Genomic DNA, 20188 nt, shown 5'->3' with positions numbered 1-20188 from the left:
CTAACAGCAGTATAGAAATACTGGCACCAAGAATCATGCCACACTCACAATGTTTCCTCATTCCTCAGGCTGCTGGCTCATATCTGCATGATTTCTTACACTGCACTGCTACCACACTATTAGCTGATTAGATAACTGCATGAATGAATAGGTCCTTGGGGGGTGTATATACAACATATAATGTAAGTTATATGATCAGGATGCCACAGTCACTTTAACACCAAATACCTGATTTAACTTCATGTCAGTTCATTGGGTGAACTTACCTTTTCCCCACATCCAGGGAAAAGTGCTTAGTCTGGCAACCCATAGCTACTTGTTTGCTAATTCACTCATATGTCCACACACAGTGCTGTTTCATCAACATATTTGATAGAACTTTATCAAATTTATCATTTGACATATCATTGATTTCTGATGTGAGGCTGATTATACCTGACGGGCTAAACAAATGTACATGCAAAAAAACTAAATTGGCATGCAAAATTAATTAAGGGTTACAGGACAAAAGATACAGGCAAGATACAGGTGGTGGTCCAACATACTCACTGGCCCACATTTCCTTTTTTCTCCATGAATTTACCATGATGAGATCGGTCCAGTGTTTGTGGGTAACGTTAGCACCTCTCCACTTGGCATTCATAACGTAGCAAAACAAAGAAGTCTACAACTAATCACATCGAAATGCAGTGATCTGTTATTAGTAATCACACAATATTCACACACGCGCAGTGTGACCTTGCATCATTGAGCTCTCAGTGCTTTTCTCTCTTCATATCAGCCAGTGACAAAATAGCACACATCGTTTAATGAATCACTGAGAACTATTTGAATGAATGTGTCTCCCCACCCGTATTCGGACAAAATCCCTCTATTCTTAGCTGGCAGTGTCCCTCCTCCTGGAATGGGATTGGATATTAGTGTCCGGCCCTCTGCAACAGGATTGGCTGCCTTCTTCGCAATGATTGACTATTCATGAACCCTCTTCTTGGCTGGGATTGGCTTTAAGGCGCTCTGATTGGCTGGTGCTCTCAAGGCAGCTCGCCCACCGTTTATGCTCATGAGGTCTCCAATCCTGCCGCAGGAGGCGTGGCTTTCCTGAATACGGGTGTGGAAACGAGACGCCGAACGCGCGTGTGAAACGCCACACTGTGAAGACGTTGGCAAGTGAAGCGGAGGCTGTGCTCGAAGATGCTCCTTCAGCCCAAGTTCTGTCTTCATTCAGCACCTCGTCCGAGGACACGGCTGTGTTTTTATTAAACGTTTCTTGGGAAACGTTTTCCAGACAACTCGACGAGTAACTTTCCGGGTAGTTTTATGTCTTTGCTTTTTATTTTTTATTTCTAATTTTGTCTCGAGCGGTTCTAAGCTTTCTTCCTCAGCCACGCAGCCATGCTCATGGATGCCTCCAGAGTTGTGATGTTTGTTTCAACTCTAAGCTGCTTTCTCCTTTCAGTAAGTAGATAGCTAGCTACCTCTCCTCACAGTGATTAATAGAGGAACTTTTATCTGTACAGCTAGCTCGTGCTTCTGCAGTGTAACCTGTAGATAGCTAACTGACCGACAGCTGAGGCAGCTAACGCGTTTATTAACAGTGTGGTGTGGGAGGCTCTCTTGGTGAGCTGGAGCTAGCATTTGGAGTAATGCCATTATATTAGGCGATGCCAAATGGCCCATGCGAAGCCAAGAAGTCACTGAGGATGCATGTTGAACATGGATAACTGTAGCATAGGGATTTTGTAGTAGTGTTGTGTTGGTTTAGCCTACCTGTTACTGACTGATGTTTGAGGTGTTGGTGGAAACACGTGCCATACGGTTTAAGCAGTACTCGAGACTCGAGCCAGCTGAGTGTGTTCAGATGTAGCACTTGTGCTTTTACAGAATTCGTGTGTCATCGTGTGTTATCACGGATGCCAGCAAGCTGAAATCTGAGTTAGCTAACGTGTTATATAAGATGAATAAAGTCTGTTTTCGGTGGTTTTCTTGGTGGACTGCAATCTTGAAGCACGTGTCGTATATTTAGCAAGTTGAGTATTTCCGTGTCCTTTAACTTTGAAGGATTTTGTGGTTGTCTTGTGGTAATGTAATGTCATTTTAGGCAATAGTGAAGTGCTAAAGTTGATTATTTACAGTTTTGAAGCTTGTGCTTTACCAAATGTTGTGATTGCATTGGGTTAATATCATGTGTAATTGACTAGCTAACCTCTATGCTGGCTATAGTAAAGTGAGGGGAGTTGACCTGGTATAAACTGGCTGAGATCTGAGTTCACATGTACTGTTGTTTGACTTTAGTCTCCTGCTGATGGACCTTTAGAAGTGTGTATATATATAGAATATATATACTTATAAACTACATTTAAAGAGCACTAAATACTCTGTGTAAAATCTAAGAAGGTGGTGAAATTGAACGTTTGGTGGGTATAACAAAGCCTGCATACTTGCTTCCATCAAACCCTGCCAGAACACTGTGGCGTCTTTTAGATATGTGTAGCTTTCACACGCTGAAATAAAGGTAACATAGTAATCCTTTTTTTTTTTTGATAACTTTTTTTCATCCAAATCTCAGAGAAGCGGTCTGGCTACCTGTCCTGGAAGTGATTAATAGGAATGAGTCATCTTGGTGGCAGTGTAGAAGACTGGTAGTTGAGCCAGAGCCATAAGGGCAATAAAAAGCCCCCTGTGTATGTAAAGTAATCACATTTCGAGGGTACAGGAGCCACCAGTGCAATACAGATGAGCATGTATTTGTTGTCACTGAGATCCATTTCATATTCGCTCACTTGTATTGTGCTGGATGCGGATTTTAACTGAAAGATGTTTCTGTGTTATTCTGACAGCTTCAGTTAAGCTGGTGTTAGGGTGAAAAATTGGTCACTTCACCAAACTATCCTTTTCGTGCTGCTCATATTCCAAATGATAGCCGGCATATTTGGCATTTTAAATGCAGCAGGGGTGGAATATTTTTGGATGATGAGTGCTATCCTGGACAGATGTGTCCTTTCTAAGGTCAAAGCATTTCTGACAGGTCTTGTTTACAAACTGATACAATCTTGACACCTGGAATGTCGGTTTTCTGCCAGAGAAATGTATATGTCAGTAGCATAAGCTCTGAATTCTGATGACTTTGTGTGCTCGCTTTAAAAAGATGCCAGTGAAACAGAGCAAGAGATTCCTTCATGATTGCATTTGTCTAGAGCATGGAACTAATTTTCAGGCAGATTGTTTCTGATGGCATTTAACTGATACTTCATAATGCTTAAACTGAGCTGTTCTGGTGACCAAGCTCACCATTAATGACCAGATAAATAACACGTTTCACAGCTGATCAGACAGTTGGCCCTCAAACATGTTACATCTCATTTAGTCCAGACTCTTTGTGGCACACATGTTCTTGGATAAACCTCAGTCTGTGCCCACAGGACCTCATAGAAACAATTACTTCGGAACACGTGTTATTTGTTCTTCAGAGACTTTCCCCTGTAAGGTTTCTTCTCCTCCCTACCGAGATGCATAATCACAGTCTTCCACCCTCAGTCGATCCATTGATTTGTTTGTTCTGTGCCATTTTTGTCATTCTTTTCCAGTGAACCCTTTGTCTTGAACAGTACAAAAATGGCATATATTATGGTGGGATATATGCATAAAGTGAACATTCAGTTTTTGAAGTTGATGTGTTGCAAGCAGGAGAAATTGAGAGGCAGAAAACTCTGATTGACTTGAGAGCATTTTCAAAACAGCATGTCTTGTGGTCTGTTAACGGTATGCAGTGGTTAAAACCTACTAAAAATGGTACAAGGGTCGACAACCAGTAACAGGGTCATGGGTGCCATAGGTTTTATAGATGTGTGAAAGTCAACCCCTCTGGTCCGATTCCACACAATACTACTGTAGCACAAACAGCTGAAAAATGTCTTGTGGAGTCCATGCCTTGACAGGTCAGAACTGTTTTTGGTGCATGAGGGGGACCTACATAATATTAGAGAGTGGTTTTAATGTTATGGTTAATGGATGATTATTGTCACTAATTGCTTGCTAGTGGTGGGCAATATGACAGTATTCTCTGGTATTTCTAGAACCCCACAAATGATGAAAAGACTCAGACCAATTTACGGACAGTCACCCTCACTGCTTGCCATTGCTGTGTTGTAAAGTGGCATGCTGAAATCAGAGAAGCATTAGATTTGATAATAAGCACTTGGAAAGAAATGTCAGTGACCTAATAGGTCAGTACCATTAGTTTGAAGTTTTGATGTTCTACAATGAAACAGACTGTTAGCATTCAACCAGCTCTGTGTTTGTCATTAAAAAGAAGAGCCACTAAAAATCTGGTAATACCCAACCATGTTAACTTTAGCAAAAATAGTTATTTCACTTGTAACAACAAAGAAACCCTTTATGGTGCGCTATAGACCCATGTTTAAAACAGTTTTTAAGTGATCTACAGGAGGTTTTTAATTTTTTCAGGAAACAAACATTTTAAATCATTAAAAGGGTATTTGAGTTGTTATGGTTCTATATAGAATTATGTTCTTTAATAAACAACCCCAAAATAACCCTTTTTTAAGATTACAAGGGTGTAAAGAACATCTATTCCATTAAAGCAGCAGTATGTAGAATTATGTAGCATGCTTCATGTTTTTTTTTTTTCACTGACATGTAATAAGATAAGGACAAATGCAGGACAAAGCTTGTGGGAACTGTGTAAGGCTGCATAACTAGTCATAAGTGTGTAAAATCCTGTAATATTACTCTACCACCTCAGTCCACAGACTTCTTTCACTTTCAGTGGCGGTTCTGTATCTCACAGCTCGTCCAAAAATGCATGTAAGTGTGTCCTTCATGAGGGGTGGCTCATGTTACACTTCTTGAGTGTAGGGGGAACCCAGGAATAAGAAAGACCAATTCTTGCATAATGCTGCTTTAATTATAGTTAATGCACTTGTATTGTTTAAACACCAAAGTTTCCGAACAAAGACTCACTAATCAACAGCCCACTCACGTCACATTCATGCTATTGACTACAGTCCTATCTCCTGCTGGAGTTCCATCCATTGCCTTTGGGGTGAGTTGGTGAGCCAGAACTGATCGTCCAACATCAGTGCCTGAATTCACCAGTGGTCCTGTAGCTGAATGCAAACAAATCCTCATAGCACTACAGTGAAGGAGGGCAAACTCCCCCTAACTTAATTTCGGAAGAAACTTTGGATGAGCTGTTGTCTACAAACGTTTGAACATGTAGTGTATTTAGACACTGATAGAAGCTGATTTTGAAACAGTAATCTCTGGAATCTCTTGGAATCAACCAATCAAGAGTGCATCTCTGCTTATGTACCAGAGGGAAGAATTTAGTATTGTTCTCCAAATGTGTAAAGGGGCAGCAGGTCCGCAAGATGTGATGACAGACTTTTGAAGGCCGCAGACTTTGGAATTGGCAAAAAAAAAAACTCTTACACTTTTGCCGTGAGGTGAACCACTTCAGATTTCAGTCACAGTGTCTTGTCTATAATGGTTTTCTGGAAACCCTGCACTGGTCGGGAAAATGAACTTCAAAAACAGATCATGGCTCATAGGCGGCTTCAAAGAATTGCGGGAGAAGCACCACAGTGTGGGATGTGTGTGTGGGGAGTTGAGGGGTGTTGCTCATCACAAAACTCTTTGCATCCCTTTTGCTTTTTTTTTTTTTGGGGGGGCATATGTGTACAGAGTTTAATGCCCACAGCAATTGCGCCTACTTAATACTGCACTATTTGAAAATGCATATTTACTGACATATTTGAATCTCTCACTAACTGACTCGTTTGACTCATGACTCATTGCTTCATTCGCACCTACTCACATATCCTTTCTCCTTCCATTCTTTCATCTCCATCGTTTCTGTTCTTTTCTTCCTACTGCTCTGCACTCAAGACTCCCAGTATTACATAAACCAGCAAAAATGCCACATGCAGATATTACCTTTATTGGGAATGTTATATGAAGGAGGGAAAAGTAATTATGTAAATTCATCCTGTTCTATCTCAGAGGCTGTGCCTCCTTTCTCGGAGGCGGGTAATTGTGTGACCCTTGATTTACCTGACTGAAAGGTATGGGGAGTAGTAATAGCAGGACCTGTCACTCAGATTTTCACTAGACCTTCATCACTGCAGGTACAGTATTCTGTGTATATTGTTGAATCTGTATGTATAGATGGACAGAAATAACAGCAGCAGATACAATGGGGAAAACTCATCTGTATTATGAGGAACATCAGACAAGCAAGTTGAATCCATGTGGATCAGAATAATAGAATGTAACATTTATTTCTGTGGGGTTACAAATTCAGTAAAATAAATATGCAGATATTTTAGTGCAGCACAATTAACACCACATAAACAAATAACTGATATTTTTCTTAATCAATATGATTGTGATATTATTATATCCTCATTGACCAATAATTATCCTAATGTTTGTTTCACCCCACCCATCACTGACTGAAAATTCTCACCTATCTCCCTGATATTGTGTTCCACTCATCGGTGTTGCAGTGTTGACGAAAAATACAAAAGTATGATTTCCATTTCACGTTCATTGTAAGCTTATGTTCCTGTGTTTGTCTTGCTGTGAACTAAGCTCATGATACGATTCTAATTCTGACTGAAACGCAGGCAGACTGGGTGTCCCTGAAGACACCCTGATTGGTGTTTAGCTGATGTCTGCTTTCTGAACTCTTGATTAGATTCCTAAGTGGGGAAGCACATTCCTCACCATGCTCAATGAGGCATGTGCACCCTGATGCCACATGGAGTGACAGATGGATCAGAAGCATAATGGTCCTCAATGGTAGGTCAATGGCGCCTTAATGTCTTGTAAACAACTACTCTAGCATAAGCAGATTTGCATGTAGAGTAGTATGCAGCAAGAGTCCTGTTGAGTTGCTCGGTGTCAAAAAGTTTCTGTTTTACTGCAGATGAGCAGAAAGTCACTTCTTGTATTATTAGTATGTAGAATCGTTGAGAGACTATACATGAGTTGATATTTTTTAGTTTATTTTGTCTATTTCTGTTGTTTGAACTTTTTAGAAACCTCTGATAACTGAATCAATTGCCAAAACAATTAATGTTAACAATAGTTTCATATCTTACAGTTCATCTATACATAACCATTGCCTTAACTAAAGAATCTTTGAAGAACCCATTTTAAGAGTCTATGTGAAAGTCACAGTGTCTGATTCAGCTTTATTCATTTTTTATTTTCTGGTAGACTTCTCACAGTTCCTCTGTTTGCGCACGCCACACACACATTTCACACAGTCTTTCCAAAGACAGCTTACAAATGGCCTCAATATGTTCAGCCCATAGGTGCCTGGCCTTCGCATATTACACCCCCATATTAAGCAAACAGACTGAGTAAATTAAAAGGCCTTGCATGAAAGTCATTTTCTGCACTGATACGCTGCTGCGACTTCCTGTCATTCCTGAAGATTTAGTTTCAGATTGTATTTAAATGTCGACAGGGACAGAATTCTTCATCCCACTCTATGATGAACGAAGTCCCTGACAAAATCAGAACAAACCTGAATAAATTTTTTTTTGCCATATGTGCTGTTGTTTAAAACCATTTTAACCAACACAGTTTTGTAATGATCTACTTTGCTTCTCTAATTGATTCTTGACATAAAAAAATTTCAGGTCAGTATAAACAGCGACTAACCCTGACAAAAGATTTTATTTACTTTCATTATTTACATTAAAAGGACAAAAGTAATGGGACACCTGTCCATTCATTGTTTCTTCTAAACTGAAAGATATTAAAAAAGAGTTTTTCCTTTTGTTGGAGTAACTGTCTCTACTGTCCAGGGTAGGTTTTCGATTAGATTTTAGAGCATTAATGTGAACATTTGATAGATTTATACCCCTCTAGCCTATGCGTAGCATTAGGCATGATGCCAGCAGGTTTGTGTGTTTCTGCTATTCTATTGACTAGACAAGCTGTATGTATGTGTGTGTGTGTGTGTGTGTGCATTTGCGCATCTGTGCTGTGCTAGCTGAATGCATTGATTAGACGGAGTGTCCACAAACATTTGGACATAGTGTATGTTTTAAATATACTCTTTTTATGTTACTTACTTGCAGTTTGCATTTTCTTAAAGCATGTGTCAGTGCATCATTCTGCTATGAGAGAGGGGGACAAGCAGCTAATTAAAATACACCCAATGTTTGTGGGGAAATCATCAAGAAGGATTATGTATTCAAATATTCTAATCATAAACTGGTTGCATAAACAAACAGTCTGTGCATCAGTTGTATTAAATAAATAATGAGTTTTCAAACGACTTATATGGGACATTATATCTTGCCTCCAAACAACAAAAGTGGTGCAGTCACAACCCCCCCCCCTTAAGGAGTCGAGACAGTTCATTTTAAATGTCATACACAAAGTTTTTAACAATTTCTGCTAGAAATGTGAACTATTGTGCTATAAGCAAGTTGACACTCAATGAAAGCACAGCAATGAAGTGACTATTAAACATTAGCACTATTATATTGGACTACACCAGCTACCCACTCTGTACTCTACTAGGATGTGATTACCATTTAATTATCATTTGTGATTTACCATTTTTATTTACCACAGTCTATTGTTACTAATATTTATTTTTGCCATTCAGAAATCCAGTTTGTACCTGGATATGGGCATGATGGCAACCGCAGATATATAACATGACTTGTGGTCTATATCACCTGCTTGCTTATGCCTTCTCTTATGGCCATGTAATAGTGTAAAAGCCACTTAATGCGGCACCATTAACATTTAACCAACGCTCTGTTGACTGACATTGGGAGGCTGTTCCTTGTGCTTGCCAAATGTAGTTAGGCATAGTGCTGGACTAAAACTATTCAGCAAAATGAGATGGAAGCCTCCCAGGCTGATTTCTACACAATTTAAAAATCCTGCTCCCACTGTGTTAATGTAATGCAGTGATCATGTATATACAAACAGAATATCCTTATCAAGCATAAATGCAAATGGGTCACCATAGGGTGTCCTGTTAACATGAATCAGCACGAACCAATTTACATAAAAAAATAGACCATCCTTTTGAATGTATATTGAAAATTCTACTTTATACTTTATAATCATGCTTTATTATGAACATGTATAACTAGGTCCTTCTCAGCTGCTGCATTTGACCACAGCATGAGTTTTACAGGAATTCAAGCTATAGTTCCAGTCAGGGTAGGCTTTGAACAGCTCTGTTTCCCAGTCTAACATTACAGCCCCCACCTCCCCACCAAAGGTTGTGCTTCTGCTCTGTCTGGACTTGTCTGTTGACATAGTTTGGCGTCTATTAAGGAAATTAGTGTGAAAGGCATTTAAACAGTTGTGTGGTGCAATCGTGAACATCTGTGTCGAGGAACCATCCTACAGTATACAAGCACTTTACAATAACATAGTTTGGCATGTTTTTGTTATGAACTCACTGAGGCCACTCAGCTTTCAGGCGATTCTGAACATCCCCCTGGCGAGTGAGCAACTGCGTGCTGTCAGACCACTCTGTGTGAAACTTTGCAGGCACGCTTGCAGGAAGTTAAAGCTTGCAGTAGGTATAGTCTTTCGTTATAACATACAGGACAGGTCCTTGACTGATCGTCATATAAATGGTCTGTACACTCTGTCCCAGACAGGAAACATTACTACTGAAATCTTTAAAGCGGCCTTGGAGAAATTTAAAGGCCAGCTTGTCTTTAACTGTAGTAAATTACACCTTAAAGGCCTCCTTCTCCAAATACACCTATATAATAATTTAAATCATGGTCTTATGGTAGCCAATGTGGCAAATATGTATTAACATAATATACAAAAAAATTACAATTTTATAGTACATTTACTACAGTGTTTCGTTTTTCAGAACAGAATGCAAAAAAAAATCACATTTGAAAATGTGGAAAACCAATAAATCAGTAAATTGCAATAGACCATTTGCAAAAAAACAACTATTGAACAAAACTAAATCAAGCAACTGGTAAAATTATAATTTAAATATAATAACGGAAGAAAGGGCTACCAATCGAACACTTGTTAGGATGTTGTTTATTCAGTTAGTATACACTGTCCATACACTGTTTTGTTCATAGACTATAGGCAGTATTTAATTTGTTGTGAGTTGGAAGAGACAGAAAAATATGAATACAGTGATTTTTATTCTATGTGTTTCAGATTTCACAAGAATTCAGTTAAACAAGAGTAAGTATTTGGGCTGCAGCAAGTATACCCCATTTTATCGTATCATATCACAGCAAATCATGTTGAATCGTACTTTTTGCATGTTAGCTAGTGGTCATTAAACAGAGAGCATATTACTGGTTAATTAGATTTAGTGTATGAGAAAAGATTTAAAAAATCATTTGTATTCATAGATTTGGATAGGTTTTTAAAAATATGCTGCCGTCAAAATGAATATTATGAGATTACCTTCATTGTAGTATTGTAGTATTGTGATATTAAATTCATACTATATTTGCCTCTTCTACCCATAAAGCATAGCTTTTTTCCAAAAATGACATTATATAATGTTAAATATTTAGAAAATGGAAACAATAACTTATTATATTATAAAGTTTTTAAACTGACCATTTTACAGTGTTTAATATCTTATGCACTGACCTCCTTGATCATTCTGCTTCCTGTTACTTTACAACACTGAAGGAAATCACTTCATGTTATAGTGGTTCATGGCTTGAGCTGATGGACATAAGTATTTTGAAGTGTCATGGTCAGTTTTGTTTTGGACATGCTGTTCAGTGCTGGTAACCACAGTACAACTGTAAAAACATTACATTACAAACGTTACATGGCAGGAACGTATATTTCTGTATGGTTTTGGCGGCATGGGCAAAAACAGCAGAAATAGACAAACATCTGGAAGATAATCAGCTCAGGCGCAGTCAAAGCAAGAGAACCACAGATATTACATTCAGTGTTCATGTTCCGCTGTAAAATCACTATGCAGACTATGTTTTATTACCGTCTGAGAATGCTCCTCACTGCTGTGGACTGTGAATAATGTGCATTAATGGTGCCTAGAGGACATCAGAGGGTCCTCTGCCAGAACACAGTGGTACACATTAGATTGGACCTAAAATAGCCAATTCCCCAAAGTCTTAAAATATACCTGGATCAGCCATGGACTGTGTATAGGGATCATGGATCCTTAATGACAACTAACCCCTAAAATAGCCTCTACATGGCCTCTTTATTAATGATCTCTCCTATGATACAACATGTGTTTACTGTTCTGGACATACTGACTATATCTACGATATGCTCAGAAAAGTGCATTGTAATAACATATTCATCACATGCATCATATTACCCATCCCTACTTTGGTCCATGCATCCACAGCTATGTTTCTTCTTTGGTAAAACCAGGCCTGCTGCTTTGCTGTTTTGAAATCACTGTGAGTGTGTACCAGGTGCATACTTCAGTTCTGTACACCAAGATAAAGAAGAGACTGTTTATAGCTATTAATACAATTTATTGCTGTTTGTCCTTTTTGACAGGGGCAGACAAATGTTAGTAAAAGCTGCACACAGCAAGCTTGCTGATAATGGCAAGAATTTGCAAATGATAATTCACTTTAAGAGATTAGAGACTGAGATAAATATAACTAATGCATGACATTTTCCCTGAAAGAGTAACAGTAGCAGGGATTTACCAATTTGCAAATACTTTAGTGTAACTGATAGCATACTGAGATATGGATAACTAATGCCTAACATTTTTTTTCTTGAAGGAAGCTGAGCTTGGCTAATAAATTTCCTCAGTGTTGTGTCTGAAGTTCCAGTATTCCTGGAAAGTGCTTTGCATATTTGCACCTACTAGATGTAAGATTAGAATGTTACTTTTCATTAAATGCACATGAGAATATGGGATATTACAGCGCACAATGGGTACCCACAGTGATACAGCGATAAACTAAACGTGTGATTATTTCAGAGACTTTGAGCAGTGAGGTGGAGCACTGTGTTGTATGAGTAAGGGGCTTGAGAACAGATCGGAAATGAAAATGATTTCATCTGTAATAAATCCCACTGATGCATAGGCAGCCTATCTGTCCTTTCATATTAAGGGCAGACGCTTATGAGGCTGCTATTCTTCGGAATTATGATGTTTGCTTTTGGTGATTGTGGTAGCCTGAACCAAGCAGATGGCAAAGTTTTACATGCTAAAGTGTGCTAAAGTGATTAATTCCTCGTAAAAAAATAATGACCTTCATTCACTTCATTGCAAAACCAAGGAGACTGGTTTTGGGTGAACAGAACAGGGATAAGTAGAGCTTATATTTTGCCTTATAGCAATTATTGACCATAAGCTACATGGGCCTCTTAGCTTCAGTGCAAAACTAAAGGAACATGTTTGGACACCAAACACGCTTTGGTTGATTGACTACATTTGGGTGAAGTGCAGGGTGTGTAAGTAAGATATTTCACTGAACTATTCCTTTATTTATTTATATTCATATAGTTTAAGGAAACTAATTTCCTTTGAGGTGCCTTGTCTGAGTCCTGTTTTGAGTTTCATAATGTAAAGCTTATTAATGTTGAAACGCAAGTGAAACCTTTTCATATTTACATATCTGCCTGCTTGATATTTAGTCTGCATTAAACATTTGTTGCAGACTGGTAGGACTTTATGTACCCTCTATTTTTTATCTTAGCTATAAAACATAAAGATCACAAAAATGAGTTAAAACAAGTCGAGGCAGTAGTTTCCATTTCAGTGAACACAACAGCTGCGTGTTGCATCCCCTGTTTCCTTTCATATTACACTGTTTACATGTAAGTTGAAAGATTTGAAGTGCACAAGGAAATATCTTGGCAACCAGGTTTGAAGCATTCTCAGACGCATATTAGATATTCCATTTTTTATAGTGTGTGCAACTAAAAACTGGAGTTTCTTGAACTGTAGGAAAAGCTTTTGCAAGAGTGCAGACATAAATTCCATCCTTAAGTACTGTTTCTATCATACTTATACATCAGACACTAATTAACAGACTACAGAGCAAGTTAGTGAATTGCATTAATCCTGAGCAAGAATATAAGCATATTTAATGCAGAGACCATGGATTTAGTTCATACTGACCCTATAAGGCCACAGGCTTATAGACACCTGCACATACACAGCACACCCCCCCCCCCCTTTCCCTACTGTTTTAGGAAGGCCTTCCACTACAAGATGGAATATTGCTGTGAGGATTGATTTAATTGTGTTCAGTCACAAGGTATTGATGTTGGATGACCAGTTTTGAATCAGAAATGCCACTTAAGTGCATCTCACAGGTATTGGATGGACCTTCATCATTAAAGAGAACGCAGTTCCATTGCTGCAGGGGCTTAATTCCCCTCTAGCTAATGCTTTGCTTTGGGCATAATGATGATGAACATCTTGTGCAGCTCTTGCCTATGCCTTTTTTTGGAGGCTATATAAGCTGTACATACTGTGTAGGTGCTACAAAGGTTTTTTTGGATGATGACATAGACATAGAAGAACCATGTTTGTTAAAGAAATGTGTAAGTGTAAACATTTTAAAGGTTTAAAGGACCTTAATTTTACACAGATCAGCTATAACATCACCTGCCTAATGTTGAGTTGATCCCCTTTGTTCTGCCACAACAGTTCTGAACATAGGGGAACATATCTGAACACATATTTGAGACATAGGCTCCACAAGACCTCTGAAGGTGTCCTGTGGCATCTGACACCAATACATACAGTCCTGTAAGTTGTTGAAGTGGGGCCTCATCACATCAATGAGCCTTAGGTGGTTTTCCATTCCTGGACCACTTTTGATAAGCACTGACCACTGCATATCAGATAAACCCTACAAGACCTGCCTGCCGTTTTGGAAATGTTCTAACAGAGTTGTCCAGCCATAACAATTTGGTCCTTATCAAAAAACCCAGATCATTATGCTTGCCCATTTTCCTGCTTTTAACACATCACCTTCAAGAACTAACTGTTCACTTGCTGCCTTTTATATCCACCCCTTGACAGATGCCACTGTAGATTAAGATAATCAATGTTTTTCACTTTATCTGTCAGTGGCTGATCAGTGTATGTGAATTAAATGTCCATTGAAACGTTCTTCACACTCATGGTTCTTTAGGGAACCTAAAGTGGTACTTCTGTGGCATTACCCACATAACCTTTTGTAGCACCCTTGATTTTAAGAGTTTATGTGTGCAGTTGAACATCTGTGTTAGCAGTGGGTGCATCTTAAAAAAAGCTGAATTATTTAATATGTCCACAGACATTTGGCAAATATTGTAGAAAATCATATTTTGAAATATGCACAGTCTAAGATTTTTAAAGTTAACTCCAGGAAACTGAGAACGAGTTAGGTTCAGGAGGCCTTGGAAACTATTTTGAGGTTTCGCAACGTTTTCAAAGGTGTTCTCAAAGGATAAAACTATTCCATTGTGTCTTTCTGACCTCGCGGATGATTGAATGACATTTAAAAAGGTATTTTGGACAATGAGTTTGATCTGTTCAGCTCAGTTAATTGTAGTTTTTTTTGGTCAGATTCCATGCTCTGACAGTTTCCTTTCACTTAATTTCTGCCTAGATTCTCATTTCTATTTGTAACAAGTCAGAATTTTTCTTTAGATGAAAATATCTGAAGATTATGTGTCAACATGTTTATTAAAATACAAAAGCACCGGCTTCTAACTTCCCTGTTTCTTAAGTTGTAGAATGTGTAATTTTGCCTTGCAGACGTTTTTGTATGGAAAACTAGCCACCTTTCGTCTAAACATGTCAAATGTGAGCATACCTTGCTTCCAGCTTTTCTGACAGTGATCATGAGGCCCAAGCCACCAGAAACATACAGACACACTCCAACAGTGCTTTTCACTCACAAATAAGGCAGGGCAAAATGGCACAAAACACAGACTGTTGTTATTGTTTTTTTTCATGTTCTTTAGACCATTTATTAGAATGGCGATAGTCATGATGTTGCCTCACAAGTATAGCGGAAATATTCACCTTGGATTAGTGGGGGCTGTTGGTTGGGTAGGTATGAAACATGGAAGGTTTAGGTTGTTTAGGTATAGGGTTAGTTAATTCTCCTGCCCATAGTAAAGCTATATGCTGAACTCATTGCTGAGAATGTTCAATATTAAATGCACAATAAAATAATTACAATAAGTGAAAAAATGATTAAAGCATTCGACCACCATTCAGGTGGAGGTAATCACATGGCTTAAATGTTTTTTCCCGCCCTCTGTTCAGTCAGTACGAGCCTTCAGATCAGCTTACTGTTTTATTCTGTACTGCATTCACCAAGCAGATCAGAGTTAGGGGCTGATTCAAGAGCTGAGTATAAATCTGTTACTAAAGAGACACCTATTTACACCGCACTTTTCTTTTTCCACTTGATGATATTTAGTAAAGTGGTATGAAAAAGGTACTATGAATAAATGGAACAAACAAACAAACAAATAAATAAATAAATACATACGCTTATGGACCAAGGAGCAACAGTATACATATAAAGTAACAGCATATACTTTATATATATATATAAAGTAACAGCAACAGGATTCAACTCTTCTTACCATCACTATTTAGTTTAGAAGCAATGAGAAAGCTCTCCATGTTGAAATGGCAAATCTGAAGTAATCTACAGTGACACTGAGAGAGCATACTGGAAAATAGTTTAAGTGACTGACTGAAGATCAGTGTTTTATGGTGTCAGGTAATGTAGTGATTGACAGTAGGCTAAAACAGGACTGATCTAATGTGATCTGACCTGGTCTGCTGAGCATTGAGTGAGTATGTGAGACTAGGCACACCTGAGTACTTGTCTCAAAAATGCATAAATTGTAAGCTAAATTACATATTACTTTGTATAAAACATGAGTAGGTATATAAACATTATTTTAAAGGTGATACTGGAAGGACTGGACATTTTTTAAAAGGAGATCTTCAGCATCCCATGTCACAGCTAGCCACTGTGTCTGGTGTAAACTGGACAGGCAACTGTTAGAATGTTTGATTTCATTTTTAATCAATATTAATCACACTATATAAAAAAATGTAGGCCAAAAAATGTATCAGACGGTAAATGGTTGTTTTATCTGTTTCAATACAAATACAAGATCAATAGTACACTGATTGGATCGGGTCATCCCCATCTTTTGCATATTACTCACTCTTAATTTCAACTCTTACGGTTGATATACTGTGGCTCACCCATCTTGATGACATATGCTGTGTTTGTGTAGCTCCCCCTGCGGTAAAATAACAGGGCCTGGTGAAAAGAAGATGCCATGGGCTTTTTGCAGGACTCTAGGTCCTCTTGGCTCTCATGTGGGGGGCGTCTCGTTTGATGTCTCTCAAGTCAATTGCAAGCGTGTCAAACTCACATCGCTGAAAAGCAAAGGGGCCTCTGCAGTGGCTAAATCAACCCTTGCAGACGGAGAAGTGGGCAGCGGGGGCTATCTGCCTGCCGGCTGGCTGTTTGTCACTATTTGCTGTAGGATGTGAGCAATCCACTCGTCCTGTGAGTGCTTACTCTAATTGGGTTGAGGCGGGCAGGCCTGGTATCTGCTTTCAGACGGGCTGCATGACCATATCAGACGGGCATATCTCGGAGGTCAGCAGATGTTCCTGTGGAGCAGATAAGTCAGCAATGAATCTGTCACCAGTTATTGTGTTATCACTCCAGTCTGCATTAACATATGGAGGTGTTGTTCTACTACAATACTTACAGTACTGTCAGTTACAGGCAACACACTCTTAAAAATAAAGATTTCTAAATTGTTCTAGGTCTGGACTTGCAGTTAACTAGAAACAACCATTCATTTGTACAGAACCTTTATTTTAGGTTATTTGAAGTATACTTACACATTTTATTTGCTAAAACAATTATTTAAATATGCCATTGAACATGTTTATTTATTTATTTTTACTTTATTTTTAATATACAAGTATGTTAATTTCTGTATGATGGTGAGATTTACAATCCTATTTACAACCCTGTTATTGTGCTATTGCACCAGCTCACGTCACCGGCTCCCCCAGCTTCGTCTGGTCGGCTCTTCTCTCATTTCCGGTTGGCACAGCGTCACTTCCTGCTATTAGCCCGCCGTTAGCTTTTAGCCTTTTAAGCCTGGCTTTAATATTCTCCCAAAGTATTATTTTTAGTGTTTAGTTTTAAAAGGTTTATTGACCAGAGATAGATGGGTCCTCCTTTGTGAGTCAAGGCCCCCTACCTTACACCCTGCACAAGGCACGTCGAAATGTTCATTGTTATCTTACACCCCGCCGACAGGCTATTTTCACGCCTTCCGTCTGCGGTTTTAAACAAGAACAGAGCTTGTGAATATATCTACACCGGTGGGTGGGGTGGTCTCAAAATAAGGTGTCTTCTGGTAAATTTCTGGCATATTGCTGTCTTGGCAACGGAAAACACAGGTGTGCCACTGACTGAAAACAACCTAGGCAGTCAACAGTCAGACGTTCATGGCCATCTTAGCAGTGAAGCCCAACGCGCATACACCCCCGCTTGTTACACACACATGGACACGTGCAGTGCACAAACCCATAGCGCATGCCACTTTTACATTAACAACAAACAGAATACAAAATAATTGGTTTTAGAATACAATACAAAATGGATTGGTTTATTGCACTTTATGCCCAAAACACACCCATGAATAATTGAGAGACTTAGTACATGCCTTTTGTGTGTTTCGATGCGCGCAATGTTTACTTTTCCCGTCATTACGATAGCACACACATAGGACACACTGATACACGCTAAACCAATCTGTGCAGTGTGCGGTTGACAGCTTGCCTAAAGATCTCTAAAATAGGGCCCATGGTTTCTTCCTTAAGCTTTGAAGTTTCACGTTTGGCTTGCCCACTTGGGTTTACATTTGTGATTTGTTTCTTTTTTTTGGTCTTATTTCTTAGAAAGTGCTGTACAAATACAATTTACTCGAATACTGAAAGATACATTAGGGAACCATAAGCATGTTGCTCCACAGACAGAATTGTTATATGTGCACTGCCTCTAAAAGCCAAGCTTTTATGGAATTTATAGGAAACAAACTGACTATTGAACTACTAATATTGAACACTGTCATGCTTAAGGCAAAAAAACTATAAAATGTATCCGAGCTAAATGAAATGATTAAAAAGAATAAAATTGGTGTGGCAGTGGGGCAATGGCGATCTTACACTTGTATCTGTCGGTAATACATTGTGTTTAGTCAGTTTGATTGAGGTACCTAAGTCACATTTCTGGATGGTAATGGCTTTTAATGGCCAGCAAATATGTGCATGAACCCTCAAGATTCAGTAACATTTTTGTGATGAATCATAATATTGTAAATGGTTCATCGCATATGGCACTATCCAGCTCTACTCTGTGTTCTCTTTTTCCTGTCTGGTATTGACAGTTGAAGACTTCATTCATAAAGAATAATGAATGGGATTTAATTGAGGTGTCGGAAGTGCCTACAAACGAGGCATAAAAATCATTATTGTCAAAGTCATTGCATGGCAATTAACATTTATTCAGAAGAATGCTGGAATGGAGTTCTCTGTGATTCCGGATTTGTAATATAGGCTCATAATGTCTCAGCAAGAGTGGAAAACACCAGCTATTCCAGATAGAACATTTTTTCACAGTTCACACAGTTCACATTTAGCATATACTCTATGTACATGTTTGCTGTATAGGCTGCAGGTTTGTGGTGCCTTGAGTGTTCAAGATTTACATATCAAATTTTAATGTGAATCAGTGTTTAATTTGCAGAGCCTAAGTGCTGTGTGTAGAAGCTGTGGTTGTAGGTCAGGTTCAGTGGTTTGTCCAATAATTAATGAATGCCTCAGACCAGAGGTTCATCTACAGATGTAGTTGAAAAGCCCTGGTTCTCTTTTCACTACTGTGGTGGGCAGAAACGCAGCGTCCACTGCATTGAGTCATGCCAGAGTGGTTGTGTAAGCATAGTGTCTTCCTTCTACGCTGTCCATCACAAAAAAACAAGGTCAAAACAAGCCATTTCAATAGTAAATCCCCCATTTGGCATGCACTGAATTTCCAGTGACTAACTCGCTTGGCCTTTAGGGCTGGAGGTCTGTCTGGTAGTCTCCAGCGGCTGTAAGACCCGGATTACATGCTGCTATCTTTGGAAATGAGACGTACCATGTGAAAACACGGGCCTGGCTTACTGTACACACTCTGCCACCATTTACATAGCTGAGCCCTTGCAAATTATCCGAGCATAAACACAAACGTGTGAAGCGGACTACACAAACTTTGTCAGGTATGCATCAGTGATCACCCCGTCTGTGTCTGGGCTGATGTTACACACAGCCGCAGTGGCAACACCTGACAAAGACACCAATGCAGAAGAAGAATGCAGGAGAGTGGAATGTGCTACAGTCATTACGTTATAAGGGGAAAGAATGCGGCAGGCTCACTAATCAGCAGCCAAATTAGTTTGGCCTTATCCGCATGTACGCAAATGAATGTTAACATCACTCAGTAAAGATTTTACACATATTTTCTTAATGGCATGTTCAGGTCCAGAGCTCACAACAGTATGTCACTGTGTTTGGGTTAATGATTAGTGGCGGTATTCAGCATATGTTTAACCACATGCCAAAACAGCAAGAATGTCGCCACTGGATTGACATAAAATTGCAAAAGTTCCTCGGCTGCACAACCAGCACCATTCCAGTCTCATTTCAGTCTCAGAGGACAACAAAAACAACCTTATTTGTTTGTTCAAATGCTGGTTCCCTGTTCATATCTCATCATATTTCATGTGAATATTGGCCACCATACAGCTGGAGACACTCTGTAACTGCAGTGTGGCCAAAAAGCATTTTTCTGCATATCACCAATGCTAATAAATAAATGTTAGGGTGCACAAGGAACTGAATTTCATGTAATGAACATCTTGCCAACTGTGAAGCAGGTGGGTGGTCTGTCATACTTTGGGGTTGTGTTGCCACCAGTAGCATTGTTGTATTGTACGGGTGGAGGGAAGCACAGATTCAACAAAATTCCAGCTGACCTTAAACAAACTGTGTATGCAAGAATCACAAATAAAGTCTCAGAGTACGCCAGAACTCTACAAAGAACATAGGGGGAAAATCCCAACTGCACAGACTTTTATACTACAAAAA

General features: G+C 39.0%; 1 protein-coding gene across 2 annotated transcripts in view; it reads left to right on the top strand.

Moving 5' to 3' along the window:
• The first annotated feature begins 1226 nt into the window (after window positions 1–1226).
• The window catches only part of vipr1b (vasoactive intestinal peptide receptor 1b), an 87221-nt gene continuing 68259 nt past the window's right edge, over window positions 1227–20188 (top strand). The window contains exon 1 of one of the 2 annotated variants that reach the window (XM_072688881.1): window positions 1227–1455. In XM_072688881.1, coding sequence (XP_072544982.1) covers window positions 1393–1455 — 63 coding nt within the window. In that variant the 5' untranslated portion in view covers window positions 1227–1392. The remainder of the gene's footprint in view (window positions 1456–20188) is intronic. The other variant, XM_072688882.1, reaches the window with a different exon arrangement.

Source organism: Salminus brasiliensis, chromosome 1 (assembly GCF_030463535.1).
Source record: "Salminus brasiliensis chromosome 1, fSalBra1.hap2, whole genome shotgun sequence".
NCBI lineage: Eukaryota > Metazoa > Chordata > Actinopteri > Characiformes > Bryconidae > Salminus > Salminus brasiliensis.
Note: the sequence above shows the minus strand (reverse complement) of the source record. Positions and strands in the feature narration are given on the sequence as shown.